This window comes from Coenobita brevimanus, chromosome 79 (genome assembly GCF_032717465.1).
Source record: "Coenobita brevimanus isolate Jiangsu-jjx chromosome 79, ASM3271746v2, whole genome shotgun sequence".
Lineage (NCBI taxonomy): Eukaryota > Metazoa > Arthropoda > Malacostraca > Decapoda > Coenobitidae > Coenobita > Coenobita brevimanus.
Genome location: NC_137032.1, coordinates 11101246 through 11123574, shown reverse-complemented (window position 1 = coordinate 11123574; position 22329 = coordinate 11101246). Strand labels below are relative to the sequence as shown.

Sequence of the window (22329 nt, the reverse complement as noted above, 5' to 3'; positions counted from 1 at the left end):
TTATATCTTGCATCCTCCTCCTCCCCAACATTATCATCATCATCATTCATTGTCATCAACCATCAATCACGACCACCACCAACAGCACCTCCACCACCCCTACCATCATCACTACCACCACCATCACAACTACCATCCTCCTCCTTCTCATCATCATCCTCTTCATCATCATCATCACTACCACCACCACCACGGTACCACCACCACCACCATCATCATCAACACCACCGACATCATCATCATGATCATCATCATGATCATCATCATGATCATCACCATCATCATCATCATCATCATCATCATCACCCCCACCATCATCATTACCACCATCATCGTCAGCACCACCATGTTTACCACCACCATCGTCACCATCATCATCATCACCATTATCATCACAATCATGATCAAGATCATCATGATCATCATCATCATCATCATCATCATCATCATCATCATCATCATCATCCCGACCTGTTTTCCCACTAAAAGATGGGACAAAGTACAGCTTAGGAAGCAAGAATAGAGAAAAGCATGACAGCAGCATGGCCGGTGAAATGAGTGAGTTAATTTGTGGCCCATCACTCAATTTCTCAGAATCCTTACTCCACCTTACACACAAAAACTTCTCCTCACACACATAACCTTCTGCACAAATGCACTTTATGAAACATCTTACACAAGGAAGAAATGACAAGCAGGACGGACACGCCAAGTCTCTCATGGCAGGGAGAACTGTAGTATTGTACTGCGGATAACGGCAGATGGTTTTATTCAGATGAGAGTGTCAATGGAGTCTGAGATGGTCACTACTGATACAATACATCGTTTCACGGTCGGCACAACTCCAGTACATCATGCCAGATAAAGCCACACGATATTAAGCCGCTAAGAATGATAAACCTGAGTTATATCACAATGTATATTATGGATTCAAACCTTCACCAGTTGTACTGCAGTTTATTTGTAGTGAAGAGAATAACACTACTCATTTACAGGAAAATATTCTGAATGAAGTTGGGCCCACATAGAGAGAGCAGATTCCCAAGCCAAGGAGTGCTGATAGTTGTTAGGTGTTGTTAATGTCTGCTGGTGACAATCGTATCTGGCTGGTGCTGATCGTGTTGGAGTATTGAAAGTGGAAGAATGGTTGTGTGCATTGGTACTGATGTTTGGTTCTAATAGTGACTGTCAAAGTGGAGGTGATGGCGTCTTGGTGGTTGTGATAATGGTGTTTAGATGGGGATTATGGGTATGCCTGGGAGGTACTGGTGGCGAGGTGGATATACATGGATAAAAAGAGTAGGTGGTGGGGTTAGTGGTGTTTGAGTGATGATGTGATATTTGGGAAGTAGCGTCGTTAGCAAACGCTGACTGGACAGCGAGTGAGGTAACCACTAAGCCACTATGACTCTCATTTCGACGTAAAAAATAATAAATGCTAATAAGCAGTTCTTTATTAAACTAACCATGCTTTCTCTCTCTCTCTCTCTCTCTCTCTCTCTCTCTCTCTGTATGTATGTATGTATGTATGATTGTATGTATGGACAGATAGATGGATAAAAACAGTTGTCAGAAGTACCCACCTCTGCTTCACATATACCTGCCTGATAAAAGTCAATCCGAACGTTGTCACGTTAGAAAGGGGTGCCAAATCCCTGGTTGTGCGCTTCTTTGCACAGCATTCATCCATCCAGCTCGGTCTCTTGTCAGTCCCTTATCCTCAACTACTTCCATACCTCTCTTCCTCACACACTCATCCACATGATCCCTCCACCTTCTTCATGGCCTACCACACCTCTTTCTTCCTTCAAATTCGCTCAGATATACCTTTTCACCACTCTGTTGTCATCCACTCTCTCCACATGACCAAATCATATCAGTACACTCTCTTCGATTCTGGTGTCCACAGTCTTCCTCATTCCTCATCTTTCACATATCACTTTATTCCGTATCCTATCCACTCTTTGTACTCAACGTACATACCTCAGTAGTCCTAGCTCTTTCTCTTGACTTTTCATTTCCATGCCACACCATAGTCTCACAACCTTATGATAAAGTTGGCACTAACACTTCTTCATGCAAGCCTCGTGCAGCTGCAACACTCAAGCCTCTGTTTCTTATCAAGGCTTTCATAGCACCAGCTACTTTCCTTCCTTGTGTCACTCTACTTTTCACTTCTTTTGCACGTTTTCCTCTCTTTTATATCAATGTACCCAGGTATTTGAGCTCTCTCACCAATTCCCGCCTCTCTCCATTCACTGTAACATCACAGCGGGAGGCACCTTCTTTCTCAAGTACCATGACTTTACTCTTTTCCATATTTACTCTCTAGGCACAACGCTCCCAGACACCTACAAAACTCTGCACTAGTCCACCAAGCTCTTGTCCGATATTTGCAAATAGCAATGCATGATCAGCATACAACAAATTTGAGATATTTCATCCATCACCATGCATTACCAACGCCATCCCTCTCTCCATTACTCGTATTTCTACGTCTCTCACCACTCCATCCACATATCTATTGAACATCCATGGGGACATCACATAACCTTGTCGCCCTCCCATACCGGTCGCGAACCATTCACTTAGACCCTTGCACATGCCTCACTACCATCACAAAAACTTTTGACGGCTCCTAGCAGCTTACCATCTACACCGTACGTAGGCAAAACCTTACACAATCCTCCTCTGTCTACTTTGTCTTATGCTTTTTCCAGACCCATACATGCCACAAACACCTTATTGTTCTTCTCACGCACCTTCTTCACGATCTGTCTCACTGCAAATATTTGATCCACAAATCCTCTGCCTCTCCTAAAGCCACCTTGTTCGACACTTACTAGGGCTTCTGATATCTCTCTTAATTTCCCTCTTATAATTCTTCCATATACCGTCCCTACAAAACTCCATATACTTATGCCACGATAATTCTTGCGCTCACTTCGCTCACCTCAGGTACTCAGGTAAAAGAAATGAAGTATCGAGTTATCGTTGTGTGTGTGTGTGTGTGTGTGTGTGTGTGTGTGTGTGTGTGTGTGTGTGTGTAAAGCTAATTTTTTTTACCAATACTGGTGGAAGGGTTGAAGGATAGTCAAGGAGTACACCTATTGTTTAGAAACATAATTCAAATGCCATGATCACAGGGCTAGGTCAGAGTTTGACCTAGCAAAAGTCAACTTTAACATTTTTTTACCGAAAAGAAAGAAAGACGTAACTCGATGTTTTGAACAGTCACTCAGAGGCCAAGGTCAAAGAGCAAGGTCAAATTTTGATTACTATAATTATGTGGTGTGAGCAAAATAACAAAATCGGTTTTGATATTATCTGAATCAAACTTAGTAGAAGTATTGAAAAAATCAGCTAAGGGGATTGCAGTTATTTTTTTTTTAGAACAATAGGTTAAAGGTCAGTATCAAGGCAAAGCCATCTTAAGCTTTTTGTCCGATATAAACCAAAGTTTTTGAAAGGGTGCAGGATAGGACAAGGCCAAATGGATTTGATTTTTGAGAATACCCGTTTAAATGCCAAGGTCAACCGGGCATGGGTAACTCAAATATCGTTTATCCACACTGATCCAAGTTTTGTGTAAAAGTTAAGGATCGGGCAAGAATGAAGTAAGTTAACTTTGAGTGCAATCGGCAGAATGTCAAGGTCACAACGCAAAATGTTCGATCTTCAATTCAACTGGTGGGGCTTGTATTGCACTCTGTGACAGTTCCCTCTTGTTAATTATCTGGTGCTGTCAGTGTGACATTGGTAGGAGCCAAAAATATCGTGAAGCGATCGAGAAATGGGAAGACATGAGATGTTGATACGTGCAATGTAAAGTTAGGTGAAACAGAGTGCATTTAAGTGTTAGCTGAAACGATGTGAGAAAGCTTGGGTGAGTACTATAATATGAATAAAGTGGAAGAATGATTCGATAATGTTTTTTACACAAACAAAAACGATCAGAGTAAAATGAACATTTGTCTCGGTATAAGGCTGCTGAGGGTTGTAAGAAGGTAAATAGAATGACTGTCTTCAGAAGATACAGAATGAATTAGAATGTCTGGTGAGTTGCAAAAACGGTGGCCTTAGAAGTGGCAGAGGATGTTTGAATCAAATATTTGCAATGACACGGACAGTGGAGAGTGTGAAAAGAACTGTAAGGTATATATTTTTTATTAAATGCAATTTCTTCAGAGTTTATAATTTTGAGGGTAGTGAATTTTGTGTGTGTGTGTGTGTGTGTGTGTGTGTGTGTGTGTGTGTGTGTGTGTGTGTGTGTGTGTGTGTCTGACTCTGGGCATAGGCTCCACAGCCTGCTCTCAAGGCCCAGTAGTCATCCTTCATACAATACACCTCTACATGTACGGGGGTAGGTGGGAATTTACGTGGTTCAAGATTACAGCAGGAGTAGGGCCAGATGTGTTATATCCACATGGCTGTTCAATATCTATCTACCTACATATACAATATATCTATATCTATATCTATCTTTTTATCTTTCTATCTATATCTATCTATCTATACTATATATATATATATATATATATATATATATATATGAGACACATTACGCACGTGTGTACATGTGTTCTCTCTCTCTCTCTCTTACGCTCCTGACCGGGAATCGGACCCCAGACCTCTAGACAGAACTCAGGCACTGATGCCATTACACCACGGTGTGATAAAAGCTGAGCCACCTGAACTTTTTGACGAACCAGGTAAATCTTTTATGGAAGGATAATTTTCAATCACAACAGATTAGGATTATTGCTCAGCCCCACGCAACTCGTCAAGTGACAGAGCAGTTTTAATTTACCCCAGACATAACACGAGCGTCTTTATTATGTTTGAGGGACACACATTACATGCGTGTGTACAAATGTTTTTTTTACGCTCCTGAATCGAACCCCAGACCTCTAGATGGAATATATATATATATATATATATATATATATATATATATATATATATATATATATATATATATATATATATATATATATATATATATATATATATATGTGTGTGTGTGTGTGTGTGTGTGTGTGTGTATTTTATCAATGTATACTGAATATGAAGATAAAACTCAGATGTGTGTGTGTGAGAGAGAGACAGAGAGAGAGAGAGAGAGAGAGAGAGAGAGAGGTTATTATGAGTTGTAAAGAATGTATAATCATATATCTGATGTATGCAGATGAGTGTTATTTGGTGATAACAAACGTCTGCCGAATGTTGCAGCGTTTTGCAGATGTCAGCGAACATTATGATTTAAAAGTAAATGCTAGGAGAAAAGTGATGGTTGAACAGAGAGGCGGTGACTTACTCTGAAATGATGATGAATTGAGAGGAATATGAATTGATGAAGGCGTTTACGTGTCTAGGTGAAATAACTGATGAGTGGAAATTATGCGTCGAAAGTGAAAAGTTGTGAAACACAAGGACGAAGTGACTGGTACTTTAAAGGATGTGGTATTAAATCAGAGGTATCAGTAGGGAGGCGGCAAAGAGATTGCATAAAAGAGTTTCAGTGCCCATATTGATGTGTGTGATATTTTGATGTGGGAGGAAAACAGAAAATCAACAGTAAGAGCAATGGAAATGAAACTGTTAAACAGTGTATGTGACGTGCTTAAATTAGAACAAACTAGATACAATATAATTACGAGCGAACTAGCAATGTTTACTCTCAGTAAGTTTTGATATGAGAGGCTCGGCTCGACCCGACCGGACCGTCACGTTAAACAGACGCTAATAACTTTACTCCCATGTGAAGTAGAGTAGAAACTCCTTCTGCATGTGATACAATCATTAAATAAATCTTATTATCAACAAAAAATTCACCCATAAAGGCATAGGACCCCCTTGGAATCTCGAATTTTCCAAGACAGTGTTCGACTCTAATCAGTGAACGTCTCAATTACGAAATCAAATATTAAAGATTTTCCGTCGTAAAACTTTCTTTCTTTGGCATCAGCTCTTGGAATTGAAAATCGGAGTTTCCGCCTATAAATTTACATTAATGTTTTTGCTATGTTTTGATGGTGAAATCATCTAGGACCTAGATTCTAGGTAAAACACCCCATTTCTGGCTTTGATCATCTCATCAATAACCAAGTCTTTATCATTTCAGTTTCGACGACACGGCAGGTTGCCAGCAGAGACCATAGAGGTTAACGTTGTGCATGTGAGGAATGTTACGGCGCCTTGCTTTTACACCAGCCCTAGAGTACCACTGGAACCAATGTTGCTCAAACAAGCCTTGAGCTATTAATGAATGGTTTTCCTCGCTTCATAATATGTGCTCCCTAATACACAATGAGCGAATCTAAATTTAACATATAGCCGAAAACCAACCATGGAGAAATCATCCAGGGTAAACGCCCTGTTTCTTATTTTTATCTTGCGATTAATATACCAAAGGGAAATTGTGATAAATGGCGCCCGCTCTCTCGTTCTGCGTTCACAAAGCGCACTTTACTGGTGAAATTAGTGCAAGATACGAAGTAAGGAAGTCAGTTGACAGTAAGACTGTAGTTCGTGTGGTAGACTGAGAGAGGACATAAACATAGTATTGCAAAAGGTACTTATAAAGCAGTTTAAAGGTAGATGGAGTCGTGCAGTGCCATGATGAAGGTGGATAGATGCTGTGAATGAGTGTATGAGAAAGAAAGGTATGGAGGCCGATGAAGAGATCGAATTTACAAGGGGGTGAGTTGGCTGTGGGATTGACTATATCTGTAGGTAATGTGAACCGCATCTTACAAAGAAAAATTGTGCCGATCGTCAGCCTGTGAAGTGATATCAGCATTCCGGGGGCATGAGTGGAAGGTGAATGGGTGTGGCCCATTTCACCAGAGGTATTGTTGATTAGTTCTCATTATATTGGTGTTATCTTGTCTTGCTTTCTGGACCTTACATAGTGAGAAATGGAGGTCGGAATGATGAAGATGATGATGATGATTAATCAAGACAGACATGGTGGCGCTGATGCAGAGTGAAGGAAGCCCTGCGGCCTATCCGAAAACACATGAAGAAACGCACATGATTGCCCCAGGCATGAAGAACTAGGTGTAATTGGTCAGCATCAATGTTTCCCCTGTTCTGTGCTATGCAATTGGTCAATTACAATAGTCAGACTCATTATTCAGTACAGCCAATTAATTTTTCTTGCATTTGATATGTATTAGACTAAAAAAAATTCAAAATTACATTTAAAGTAATGAAAGAAATATCTCCTTTTTAAAAAGTAGATACCCACAAAAATTACTTGCATACAGTATACAGGTAAATTTGCTTCATTAGGATATATATATATATATATATATATATATATATATATATATATATATATATATATATATATATATATATATATATATATATTAAAAGTAGGTATGGCCATATCATTGTGGCTAATATCTGTGCTGTGTTTGCTGTAACATTGTCTTTATTGTGATCATGGGACGACCATTACTTGTTGAGTATTATATTATTTGTGATGTGTTGTGTTGGTGCAGCATTCAGTGGTGGTGGTGGCGGAGGCTGGGGGATCCAGTGTTCGTGCCATAGTGCAGGTGCGGGTGAGGGACGTCAATGACAACCCTCCCTACTTCATCCACCCAGACCTCAAGATCACCGTCATAGAGGAGGACGACAGGGACCTTCCAGCCACCATAGCCAAGGTGAGGGACGAGGGAAAGTGAATTTTTATATACACTAACTTTTAGGCTTGAGTAATAATGAAGAGGTAACAAATATATTGCTTTAGTGTAGAATTTGCAAAAAGGTGGATAATATATACGAGAAAAAATAACGCATTTTTTTGTTCCTAGCTACACATGAGTTCACAATTTACTTTATCGAATACACACATGAAGTGCTGTAGGACATACAAATGCATAAGAAAGGTATGAAAAAAGTGTATGAAAAAAGTGTTTAAATGTCGTTCGCTTAGAATGGATGTAAAGAGAAGGCTGTATGAGGGTGTTGTGGTACCGACTGCATTATATGGGGCTGAAACATGGAATATGGGTGTAGCAGAGAGGAAAAGTTTGAATGTAATGGAGATGAGGTGTCTGAGGAGTATGTGTGGAGTGACGCGTATGGATCGGGTGCGAAATGATGAAGTGCGAAGAAGAACTGGAGTTTTCGGGAGATGGATGGTAGAGTTGAGCAGAGGGTGTTGCAATGGTTTGGGCATATGGAGAGAATGGATAATGAGCGATTGGTGAAAAAGATAACTAGATCTGATGTGAGAGGTGTAAGGCTGAGAGGAAGACCACGAATAGGATGGATGGACATTGTGAAGAGAGCGCTGGATGCGAGAGGGATGTCTGTTGAGCAAGGAAGAGTGGCTGTGCGTGACAGAAATAAATGGAGAGAAATTGTGAATGAATAAGTGATGACGCAGCCCTGAGGGGATATTCTCCCGCATTTAGTCTGATCAGCTAGTCAGGTCAGGTGCGGGTAAGGGGATGGGTCTGTTATGATGTGGCAGGGGTAAACCAGTTCTGCTGTCGGGCCCTGCTGCGGATGTCACTGATTGCATTGCGCAGTTGACCCTTGTGCGGTGTGGTGCGGTGAGGATCTGTCCGTTCTCCCCTTTGGGGCTAAGATGCGAATGAATGTGTTTGAATGGATGAGTAAATGGGGAGTGTGTCGTCCTGTCTCGGCTACCTCCCTTTCCTTGGGGGAAGCAGCCTAGGTATATAGATAGATAATGTAGATGTAGATACGTACGCTGAAAGACAGCTCCAAAAAATAAATGTTGTGGGTAGCCTGTGTTAATTTACAGGACTAAGTGTATGTGCGTGTGTGTCGGGGGGGCGGGGGGTTACCTTGAGATTACTGCTGTGGACTACCACCTTTGACTTGGAAATAGTATTGTCAAGGGCATCTTACCTTGGGATTTCAGTGATGTGTTATGGAGTGGAACATAATCCCTACAACATACGTGTACCTGACAGTGGTGCCCTGTGGAACGGCTGACTTTGCCTGACAAAGTCCTTGTTGGACTGCATTGTTGATGATTTTAACGTTAGACAGAAACTGAGTGTCAGTGATGTTCCTGGTCCTCAGTGGCACCGTATACGAGATGAAAACCAATACTGTGATTTTTGTCCAGTTCAGTCCAGTGGACTACTCTGAAATAAGCGATGACACTGATATAATTAGACTCAACAATAAATAGAATGAATAAATGTACTATTATCTGTCTGAGTGATTTGTATGTTCCTTGTTTTTCTCTGAGTGTAGCACATCTTGAATACGTGCTCAGGTTATAGCCTTTTCGTGAGGGTCATATCTCCAATCTCTGCTGCTGTGCTCTGTGCTGTTTGATAGGGGCTGCTATTGCCTCATATGCCCCTTCCTGTGTTACTCTTGTACAATTAGAAGCATATAAAATTGGACATATTACGATTACCGAGAGATATACTGTTTGCAGTAACAAAGCATCTGTACCACATAAAAAAAATCTCCTTGATTCCGAAGGTAGGAAACAATGATATATCGAAGCTTCTTGCTGAAATTTTCCCAGTATCACTGAGGCGGGGCATTGTGCCGCATGATTAGAAGTCAACGTATGCAACGCCGATGCTCAGACAGGTACTAAAATACACACTAGTATTACAGTCCAGTTACCTTAACTTCTGCTGTCTAGAAATTGTCGGCAACTTGAATTAAATATCAATCAGTTAAACAAGTACAGTGGAGTGGATGGCGGCCGCCCAAACCTACCACTACCACTAACTATTCAGTACCAATCAATGAGTGCTGCCTCCGGGTAACTCTACACTGAGTGACAAGGCAAATGGTTTCTGTAAACCAGGAAACCATTTATTATATAGGGTGGTAATACTATAAACAAATGACGTCTGGTCGTCTTGTGGGCTAAGGAGCTCCAAGTGGAAGGAGTCTGTAAGGGCATATATCCGAGGGATGGTTGGAATGTACAGTACTGTTTACATTATGACACTCAGGGGTGAGTAAGGTTAGTTGTCTCCGTCTTAAATTTAGGGACAGAGCAGCAAAGTCCTGAGATCTTATGCTCGTGATAGAGTGAAAAAGAAAAAAAAGCAAGGAGAAAAAAATAGACGATGGATGCATGAAAAAGCATGTCGAACACAAATTCATTAAAAACTAAGTTTGACTTGCAGAACAGTTGTTCATTTCATAGGTGATTTTTTTTTTTTTTGTAGGCATAATACAACAAAATTCACTTATATCATTTGTGTAAATTTTGAATGTTCATTAAGTTTCCTTTTGAACGAATTTTCTAAAAACTCAAAAATCATGTTTTCAGTGGCAGTGTTATTCAGTGAAGTATCAGTTGCCCTTGGTGGTAGGTGGTGGCAACCATCATCCACTCACTTGATGTAGTGCTGCCTACTTCTTCCTTAGCCTTTATCATTCTTTTTTCTGTGCCTGCACTCCTCTCTTCCTATATCTCCCATCTTTCCTGTCAGTTCTTATTCCTCTTCTTTCCTTTACAGGTGGCATTACATTGAGTGACAAGCCAAATGATTTCCTGTAAGCCAAGAAACCATTTACAACGCTGGGTGGTAACCATATAACCAACCCATACGTGCTCTCTACGTGTCAACAAGTGGGTTGGTGGAGGCTTAGTGCCCCTCTCCGTAAAACCAATAACTTAAAGTCAAATGGCCACCCCTTATGGGATTATGGCGTCTGGCAATAGATAAATAGATAGATCAGTTGCCGTAAAGAATACAAGTCATTCTTACATAACACTAAATTTCCTGGATCAGTATTACAAAGGAATTGTCACAACGTTCAGTTGTTACAAATGATTTAATGCTTTCTTACAGAGTAGATTGAAGTTAACGTATATATTAGTGCAACTCTACTTATAGATGTAACAGTAGTAGCTTATGTGATAAAAAGTACACTATCAGCTGGCGACGAGCTCGAGATTTGATGAGTAATAGTCTATAAGGCTAGGAAGTAGGAGCGAGTCGACTAACCACCCTCAGTTCTATAGCAGGTCTCGAGCAGACAACATCTGTGATCATCTAGTCAAGAATAAACTAGCAAGTAGCACCGGACTTTGAGTTTACCCCTTGCTCTAAACCTGGTTCAAAGTGGCGGCAGCGAAGTGGGATGAAGAAAAGAGTGCAAGTCTCCAATAAATATTCTTGATAAAACTGCCGCCAAAACACTCCCTCTATTGTGCAAAAACCTTCTTCCATACCCTGTGCCGTGCAAGTTGCCTCTTGACCCACACCTATTCACCTCTGCCCTGCCGGTACTCTGCCTCAGACTACAGTACATGTCCTTCACTCCCTCTGTGTGTGGCCTGCCTTTCCGGAGCCTCCTGATATTTGCTACTACAATTTCCATCGCTTCTTGCCCCTTCACCATGTGAATCTCGTCTACGTGTCCTGGCATTCCTGGTGTGGTCCTGTCCTGGTGAAGTTCTGCCTCTATGGGAAAAAAGTCCTGTCACCAACCTACTCCCTCACACCTTTAAATGCAGGCAAGCATTACGTTGCCACCCACTGCATGCCACACCCTCACGGCCGACCACACCCAGACTCCACGTCATAAATACGTCATCCAGCGAAGGGTGTGTGACCAACCACAGCTTTACATGTCACGACTTTCGTCATTAGCCTTCTCCAGTCAACTCAGCCACTCTGCCTGATGGGAGACGCTACATCACTCACATACGTCAACGTCAAGACTTGCGTCATCCCGGTGTCTCCAGTCATCTCACTTGCTCTCCCTGGTGGGAGGAGCCTCCACTTTCATTCAGCCTCAGACTTCGAGAAAGAAAACACCTCCAACACCGCCGACTGTTTCAGTGTTAGTGAATACTTTTGTGATTATTTCCTGTTACCTTCCCACCTCACTCCAAAACAACACTCGCCCAAGTGAACCCTCTTGTCTCATTTTCAGTGAATACATTTGTAATAATTATTTAACTGTGCCCTGCACCTTTCACCTTCTCTAGAAATTGTCTGTCATTTTCTCTAATATTGTGATTAATATTATTATTCTGATTTCATTCAATGCTCTATTTTGTAATAAATTTTTCATTTTTCTTGTTAATCTCTTTTCTCATCCCATTTTATTCATTCATTATAAAATCATTATTTTTTTTCATATAGTGTTCATTTCGTATAATTCGTTTTCATTAATTCTTTATTCATTTAATCTTACCTTCATTCATCCATACATTAAACATTTTTCATTCATTCATTCTTATTCATTTATTCTTTTATTCATTCATCCATGCATTCTTTATTCATTATTCAAAAAATTTTAAGTTTTCTTTCATACAATGTGCAGTTATATAATTCATTTTCATAAATGTGGCTATATACTACTCTGCTCAGGCTTAGCCTTTCCAATTATATGTGCCTAGTATCCAAAGTGTTAAACTCTCCCAGACTCGCCGGCCGACTAGGGGAGATGATGACGATAATAACAGTGGTGACAGTGACATAACCCTGCTTCGTAGCGGTTATTTTTATGTAAAACCATACTCGGACACGCTTGCTGCTACTACTATTCCTATTGCTAATACTACTCCAACATCTACTACTGTTTATACATCTAATCGTAGTCAGTGCTGTCTTGGGTCTATCAGGTAATTTTAAAACAGATATTCTTACTCCTTCCCAAGGTGTTCCTCTTACATAATCACTCCCTCTCACTACTTGTACCATAGTTTCTCCCTCTGTCTTTCATTTTCCATCCTGTGTATTGTCTCCCTCAACATTCACGCAGTCTCAACCACGTATACAAACAACGATGTCTGGCGCGGCTGTGCATTCCCCTGTTCATTCATGTTCATCCATCAACGGTGTCTCTTCTAATACTCGCTCTCACTCGTGATGTAGATTGTCTACACCTGCCTGGAGACGTCGCCTGTCTGGTAGGTGTGACCATTCGACAACACGTCGGGGCATGAAATCCTTTATTGTTTGCTGGCATTGTGGTGTCTCTGGACATCATAGGTCAAATAATTGTTATCGCAGGCAAGGAAAATACCATGAGGACAGACAGTCCCGTAGGTCGCAGTCTGGTCATGGATGTTATACTGTAGATACTATGACCGGCGACGGCATCCACCTTCGTGGTCCGGCCATGAACTTTATAAATACCACAAAAGATCCACATGCCATACTACTGATGAGTGTCGCTATTTGGAGCGACAGTGTTCGGGAGATATCAAGTGCGGCATTCCAACCTATCCACAGAAGCAGCTAATGAACACTATGTAGCAGTTGCCAAACACCATGAATTGCCTCTGTCTTGTGCCCGTGTAATAGGTTCTTTAGGAGTAGTTGTGCTTGGAAAATGTTGTCAAATAGATTTCTCCTTTATGGATTCAGGTTCGTTTGTCAACTTGGTGACTGAGGAGGCGATAGCAGGACTAAAAGTCACAATTCCAAGCATGTTTGGTTTCTTGAGCCATTCATCATTGTCTTTGTAGAGTAGATGGATCAGAGCTAGATGTCAAGGGCAAGATTCAACTTCATATTTCTCTACATGATTTGGCAAATCCATTCATTGCTGGGTTCCATGCCACTTCTTGGATCAGCTGTCCTGCTAACGTTTTATTGGGTACTATGACAATAGTAGACGAGGATATCAGTGTGTTATTGTCACATGGAGGCATTTCTTTCAAGATCGGTTTCTGCCGAGTATCGTAAACCTGATTTTTCAGTCACGAGTTGATACAGTTACCATCCTTCCTATCGATTCATGATCCTCTGACCTGCCTGATTCCGTCATTGATATACCTGATCCCATTACTGTGCTCCTCAGATTCTCTCCCTGATTATGAAATATATCATCCTGATAAGGTATCCTGTGTCACTGATGCGTAATTGAACTCGTCATTACCTACCTCACTGTCTCGATAGTGTAGTCGTAAGTACTTGTAGGGAGATGGGGAAGTCGACTGTGGATCGTCAAGCACAGCCAGAATAAAGTCGTGAGACGTAATGTCAATGAGGTGAGTTACAGCACTCTTGGGTTACTGAGTTTTTATTGCACGGTTATAACAATAGTGAGTTGCAGCGTAATGGAGCCTAATGACCCCAGCGTCAGGCCTTCTCTCTAGCCCCTTTCTCCCTTTTCTGATCTAAAGGGAATCTCTCCGACATTATATACAGGTTGGAGAGGATGTGTGTGTGTGTGTGTGTGTTGTAGTGTCTGGTAGACTTCCATTCATGTGGACTAACCGACTGGGGCTGGTTACTCCACGTATCTGAATACGTCACGAAATTCTTGGTCGTCTGGACTACAAAGAGATTGTTTGAGATACAAATATGTTAAGAATTCTTGATGGTCTGGGACAACAAGATTGTGGATATACATTATGTGGATTGACATTCCTAGTGAGAAACTGTGTATGTCCCCAGCAGACACAACATCCTGTACATTGTGTTATGAGATATATACTAGAGCCTATATAATGCCTACATATCGCTCGGTCACGCCCACTGTCGTACGAACGACAGTAAATATTGTCATAACATATTAATGCATACTATATACACATTACAATGAACGTATAAGCTAATTAAGTGAAATATATAATATTGTAAAAGTTATATGATTGGGATAATGTAGTCACTGTAGTTATATGATTGTGCATGTATATTATAATAGTAATATTAAAAATAATACAATGGCAAGTCTGCTGTAGTCAGTTATAGAATATATATGAGAAGGACTTGCTGTATATATTCATATATAAATGAGATATGATAAATTAATTAAAGTAAGCCTGTATTACGTGTAACCCATATTTTGTTATTTTATAAAAATATATATACAATATTTACTTAGTTTGTCTTACTTGTACAGAACAGTTCTTAAACACTGATTCCAAGTTAACAATCCTTGCTTGCATTCTGTGCATGGCCAAAATTAACACAGCAAATACGATGGAGAAAATTACGAAGATGACTGGAGCTGGGCTGTATACATTAAATAGGCTAAACATAATCATACTGTACTTTTCCCAAGGCTGTATTGTCTGATTTATTAGATGCATGGTTTCATACTTGGGTAAAGTCAACTTAATGTGTGCACTTACATGTTAAGTTCATCCTAGGTAGTGGCTGGAAGTATATTTGTGTGTGGTTTAGAATGGCATATTTTTTTTTTTTTTTTTTTTTTTTGGGGGGGGGGCAAGGTGGATAATGTAGGTCTCAGGACTGCACAGTAATCTGGTGAGCTGAATAAACTGGATGCTAATGTATGGGCTGGAGGTGTGTCTGGACAAGTCACAAAAACTGATGTATTTTGAGTGAAGTAGAGGAACTGTGAATGTCCAATGCGTTGATGACGGATGAGTTTATCTGGAGCAAATGTGAAGTCGCAATGATGAGGGATGTCATGATCTTTTATGATGGCCATTTCACAAGGGACTGTCTCAGCTGGCTGAAACGTGAAGATGTACGCAGGACAAAGATGAAATGCACGTAAGGATGTGTGACATTTGTGTTCACTTGTTGTTTCACTAGTGAAAGTGACAGCGTCCTGTTTCTTGGAGACCATGATGACTTCTGTTTTGATGTTAATGGTGACAAATGAGTCATCTTTCTTAGAAGGAAAAGGGTATATTTGACAGACTGTGAAAAAATCATCTGTTACAAACGGTACATGAACTACTATTGATGTTGTTGTGAGTGTTGCTTCCAAATATGGATAATATAAAATCAGATTTCTTTCTTCATACAAAGGATTCAAACCATGCTTATGTATGCCTTGACTAATTATTTGGCGGAGGTTGTGAATGGGTAGTAAATTAATGGTGATCCTTCAGTTACCAGCATTAGCAATTCCTTTCATGAAGGCCTAATACTGAGCTCTAGTATAGTCTAACCGAAGTATTATTAAGTCAGTATATTCTGTGATCACAGAGAGGTGTTGGAATAGTGTATTGTTACCTTCTAGTGCATTTACTTTCTCCACAGCTTCTAGAGTTGATGCTTCTGCCTTCCTTAGGTTCTTTACAATCTTCAGCATTAAGGTGTTCTGAGTATCAGCCAACTTATGTTGGTATGAGAGAATTTGTGCTGTTTTGTTAAATTTGTTATTATTTCCTCTAAATCATTTTCTGTAGCTAGTCCAAAAATGTTGCCTAAAATTGCTCCCCCTAGGTTGAACAAACCGGGTCTGTTACGTGTATTTGTGATGTCGTTTCCTGTCTCAAGTGTGTTACTCCCAGCTGATGGGATGTCCTGGATCATGGTGATCATTACGTGGTTAGTCTGTTCTAGCTTCCAGTCAGATAATTTAATTAATTCTGCTACTTCCTGTGTGGGGTGATCATGTGAAGAAGGGTGTTTTAATACCGCTTCCAGAGTTCTAAGTGGTCCTGATATTTTCTTTAACATTATTGGTATGTCTTGCAGTACGTGCAAACTAACTTCGGTACTTATCATGTCCTGTACTATTGCCGTTGAGGCTGTTGGGGAGATCAGACACCTGTCGGACTACATGTTGAGGATGTAATGAGGTGATCCTCTTGATATCAACAGGAACATGATCCATGAAATTATTCGCCTCATCTTTACCTACCGAAAGAACAATTGTATTAGATATCTAATCCACTGTTGTTGGCAAGTTATGCTAAAGGTGATGATAGTGATCATGAATAATACAGATATCTTGACCTGTTTAATCCTCCTACCTATAAAAGGAGTCTAAATCGATTCCTAAGTCATGTAAATGCCTTGTTATGGTAAGAGCTGTATTGGTTGCACCTATGTTTGTTTGGTATGCGACCGCAATTTATTCCGATATGCGTTAATTGCGTCAGGCTTATTTTCACTGTGTGTACTACGGTTTTCGGTCGTGTCTGGTGTTTTTTAGTTGCAAGCTAAATTTCTTGAGACCCTTTTTAAGTGATCAATATGTGTTTCTTTTTCTTCGTCACTCGATAGTGACTTAATCACTACCTTATTGTCTCTTCTCTTGATTACCCTGTATGGGCCTTCAAATTTCGGTGTCAGTTTGTTGTTTCTAGTGTGAGTGAGGCTATAGACAATATCACCTGTGCTGATATTTGATTCTTTTGCCTTCTTATTAAATGATTCTGTCACTTCTTCCTTGGATATCGCTGTTTCACTACCTTTCTGTATTTCTTGAAATTCACGTAAGCGAAGTTTAGGATAATCGTCATAATTATATAAGGGAATTTGGTCGCCTCCTAACGTCTCGTAAGGGAGACATTTGTCTGACCCGTAAATGATGAAATGAGGTGTGTCTTCTATTGATTTAATAATTGCACATTTGAGTGATTCTTCAGCTCTGGGGATCCAGTCATCCCAGTTTGCGTAATTTTCATTGAGAATGTGCCAGAGTACATCTAATATATATTTTTTTTATTCTGCCTTTCCACCAATCCATTGAAAGCTGAATGGCAGGCCAAGATATTAACCTTCTTTATATTGTACTGTTTACATATTTCTTGACAAATTTCAGAGTTAAATTCACCACCGTTGTCGCTTATTAGCACCTTTGGTGTGGTGAACCTACAGATCACATTATCAACGAATACCCGTGCGACTGTTTCTGCTGTTTTATCCTTAATTGGAACCAAGATGACATATCGTGAGAAATGATCAGTTGCAACAAAATGATATTGATTGTGATTGGTAGTTAAGGGTAATTTAAGTAAATCAACCGCGACAGTGTCCCACGGTTGTCTAGGTACAGGATATTGTCCTGTAGGTGCAGGTGATAGCGTGTAACCTTTATGTTTCGCACATGACTCGCATCCGTCTATGTGATTATGTATGTCTTTGCGTAACGCTGGCCAATAATATGACATCCGGGCCTGTCTGACTGTCCTGTCCTTGCCAGGATACCCTGCATGTGGACTATCCTGTATTACCCTTAAAATGTTGGGTATCACTGTACTAGGAATAACTAACTGCCTAATATTTTTCCTATGATTTGTTTGTCCTGGATTTACCCTATATAAGGCATTGTTTATCATTGTGAATTGTTTAAGTGGTACCTGTAACTTGGGTAATGGTACATCATCGCCTGACTCGAGATGATATATTACTTTAGACCATACTGGGTCCTGTCTTTGTGCCTGTGAGATTTCTTGATTTGTGGGGATCGTTTCATTATTGTTGGAGAGTGATTCACGTGGACTTATTGTAGTGACATCTGGCTAATGTATTTCGTGGTAAGGCATCTGCTGCCACAGTTACATTACCGTTTATATAGTGAATATTTACATTCTAATCCTGGATTTTACATTTCCATCCTGCTCTCCTCCCAGAGGGGAGTTTTTCTTGGAACATGCCCACGAGAGGCTTGTGGTCTGTGTATAGGTGAATTTCGTATCTGTACACGAGGTCATGAAATTTCTGTGGAGCAAATAATACCGCTAGGGCTTCTAAGTCTGTTGTACTGTAATTTTTCTCTGCTCCTCTGATTTGTCTACTGGCAAAAGCAATGGGTTGGTATTTACCTCGTTTATCGTTTTCCATCAATACAGCACCTAAACCTTTGAGGGAGGCATCTGTGCAAATTATGAATGGTTTTGTAAAGTTAGTATAGGCCGATTAAGGTGCACATATAAGTTTATCTTTTAATTCATTAACCCGCCCCGTTCCGACGACTTTCTCACCACTGGTACCCCCCAATCCCGACCATTTTTGGACCCAAATTTTTTTTGCTAAAACTTTCGCTTTTGGTCAGAAACAATGGTCAGTCACGAAGAAATTGTTCCCCGGGGTCCATAATTGCCCTAAACAGGTATGCCTTGGTCACACCTGGCACCGTGTTCTCTGTAGGTGGTCTGAGCCTCTAACGTTTTCTATGGTATTATAAGTCTGGGAAACCAATGAAAGTAAGTAGATATGTATTTATTACAAACACAAAAACATGTGATAAAAGAGTAGATTGGATTTTATACAAAAATAGAGCTGAAATAAGCATTGTACCATCGTGCGAAACGAGCAAAATCGGGCAGACTGGTCATGATGAATCGCTAACTTTCCAGAATCATGATACATATCATTTTTTCTACTTACATAATACATCTACAATAACATTATACCATTTTACATTTTATTGAACTGTTTTTACGTATTCACAGGCCTTTCGATAACATTTAGCGTAATGTTAGCGCTTATGTACGTAGTGAGTGAACTCGCTGTGACTGTTGTTTCAACTCGTATTGTGTTTTTTCTACTTACATAATACTTTCCTAATAACATTATACACTTTTCAACTTTAGAGAACTGTTTTGAGATAGTTTCAGGCCTTACATAAATATTTAGCGTAATAATAGCGCATAATAACACAGACGGTGAAGTCGCTATGACTACTATTTCAACTTACAACCTATTTTTGTACTTATATAGTAATTCTCCACTAACATTGCACATGTTTACACTTGATATAATTGATATCACATAATTTCAGACCTTACGATTCTACTGAGCATCTTATTATCGCGTACTTACACAGTGAGTGTTATTGCGATATCATTTGTTTCATCTTACACTAGTATTCAACTTATAACTTATAGTTATAAGTTCAAACACTACCACTCGTATGAAGCTCATTGTGATGCATGCTTATCTTGTGCTCGCAGGAAAGGATATACTGGTCAACCACCACCTATAATGCAATACCCTGTACCATTGAGGCCTTGGCAAGCTGTCTCCCTTGATCTGAAATGACTACTTACAGAATCTGGCTTTGCTTCTTTATTAGTGATAGTTGATAATTTCTCCCGATTCGTAGTACTGGCTCCACTGCATGTTAAGTTAATAAGTACATTCAGGATAATTTGGCCCTCTCAAATGCAGAAATGGTACGTAAGCAACACGCAGCTGCCTCAGATAATACCATCCAAGTACAGTAGGCTAGGTGACTTAGTTTTTGCCCTGGACCACTAGTGTGCATCAAAACTTGACGGTTATTGCCTGGGTCCATTCCATGTCGTTTCTTGCTGGGGCAACAAATTTGAAATAAAGGATCTATCTAACGGTCATGCCAAATGGGTGCATGCAGATGAATTTAAGCATGCCTTGAGGGGCATAGTGTTGCAAGAGTCACTCGGAAATGCTCCATCTTCTTCTCAAGCCGAAAACAGTCCATCTGCTCCCATTCCTTTTTCTGGCACTCCTTCAAATTCTCCTTCTCATTCTGAGGCACTACAATCTTCCTGTTCTCTCAATCTAAGTCTACTAATACCAATTCGGTTCACTTTCCAGCAGGGCGCAGGGAGGCGTGGCTTGTGTGTGACGTCAGTTGGCTTAAGTAACAGAAAATGTATAAAACCGCAGACTCAAATTAAACATTTATAACAAGGGAAAACGAAGCAGGGGAAGAAGTGCTTCCCTCACACCCCTACACCTTCCATCACACCCCCACACCCTCCCTCACACATTTCAGTCCCTTCCCTCACTTCACCGACGGAAAAAAAAAAAAAATGTGTCATGGTCTGAGTAGTGGAACAAACATCCACCTCCCAGCATGGTCAGGAGTTAACTGAGCTGGTGTTTCGTGCCAGAGCCAGTTGACGTCATTCCGATGCTCCACCCCCTGCTCGAGCTTGGAGCCGTTTTAGAAGGAAGTGAACCGACTTGGTAGTAGTAGACTTAGCTCTCAATAACCATCGTTCAAAGTTACGTTCTGTCCACAGATCTCCAGTTTCTTGTACATTACCCCCAGTAACATCATTGGTGTCATATATTCACAGCCCTGTTCTCTTCTTGATCATCTGTTTTACCTGGCCCTTAATTTAGCATTCTACAAGTGGGACATTGTGCAGAGTTTAGACAACCTTGATTAGCTGTAGCTGTTCATGGTCCATCTTTGGATAATAAATAGCCTTATTCCATACGTTATTACATGCATGTAACTAGGCAGCATTATTCCATTACATCTTTGTTACTAGCTAATATTGTTACAAACATTATAAGCCCCTCTGTTACTAGGTAGTATAGCTACATATATGAGTGTAATAGGAATGCAGTTATACAATTTCTGAATGTCTTAAGACAATTAGCAGGTCATTGTTATCTCAGAAATAGTGTATATAACTCTCCAACAACTGATGTTGCAAGTAAGGAAATTATCAGTTGTCATGTTACCATAGACCTTGTCCCAACGTCGAATCTTACCTGATTTTTCAATGGGGTCACTTTCACTTTAATCTTAATTCTATTTCGTATTTTTTCCTCCCAAGAGTTTATTATCCTGTAGTAGAAGCAACTTTTTTCTTTTCGATACTATCATATTCCTGTTCGTTTTGCAGTCATTCTTATCTCTCCTGACTACCTTCTTTCCCTCTACCTAGCTGTGACACTTAATGTAATTTCAAGCTAATGATTCTTATTGTGTCATTATGTCTCTTGGTCCTATTTTTCTTTATCTATTGCCAAACGTCACTCCCATTAGGGGTGGCCACAAACAAATCGCCTCCACGTCGCCTCATCATGCAACCTCAGTGTCTATTTAATTCCTGCAAATGATTGGAATTGTGCTATTACGTCTGTCCCTGTCGCTTCCTACCCTACTCATCGTCATTATCCTGTTTGCTCTCACACATGTGAAATTCTTTAACCTATTAATATGGTTGTTTCTTTGTTAGTATTTCATATTACTGTGAGTAGTTTCACTGATGTGTTAGACAAATGCAGAAAAGACTACATGAAGTTAGGTTTGCGACGAGACTAGTACAATAGCCAGAGGACGTTGAAAATGGTCGTACCTAGCAACACTTGATGTGAATATTTGAAGTGAAAAGAACTTGTAACCTAATACTGAAAAGGAGAAAATTGTGTCAGGTGAAGGAAACAAAGTGATATAATGATAAATAGAAAAATTAATTAATATAATGATAAAAAAAAAATGAAATGATATAATGACAAAAATAAAGAACACATATCAAAGAACCCATATTATGCAGTGCTCATTTGTCTGAAAACACGGGGACACCTAATTAACAGTGTGAACATTATTTAGTGGTTATGAGACATTACTATTACAGTTCCTGTGTAACCGGCTGTTGTGTGTAATTTTCTCGTTCATCACTACAATGCAGTTAATTGGAAAAGTTTCGTTAATAATGTTCCAGCAGGATGGACTTCACTTATGGAGTGGTGATATAATTTTTAAGGACGCCGACTGAGCTAGAATGTGCTATTATTATTACAATTCATTTTCATAGATGAAATTACCATAGTTCCTATGTGCATATCATGCATAGATATATATATATATATATATATATATATATATATATATATATATATATATATATATATATATTCCTTAATATTACCATTATCATGTTCTGTATGTACTGCTTGA

At 39.9% G+C, this 22329-nt stretch overlaps 1 protein-coding gene across 1 annotated transcript in view; it reads left to right on the top strand.

Annotated features, from left to right (window-relative positions):
- The window catches only part of LOC145409023 (putative neural-cadherin 2), a 532112-nt gene that overhangs the window by 130187 nt on the left and 379596 nt on the right, over positions 1-22329 (top strand). Inside the window, exon 4 of the mRNA XM_080279591.1 lies at positions 7512-7676. Within this exon, the coding sequence (XP_080135717.1) occupies positions 7512-7676 (165 nt within the window). The remainder of the gene's footprint in view (positions 1-7511; positions 7677-22329) is intronic.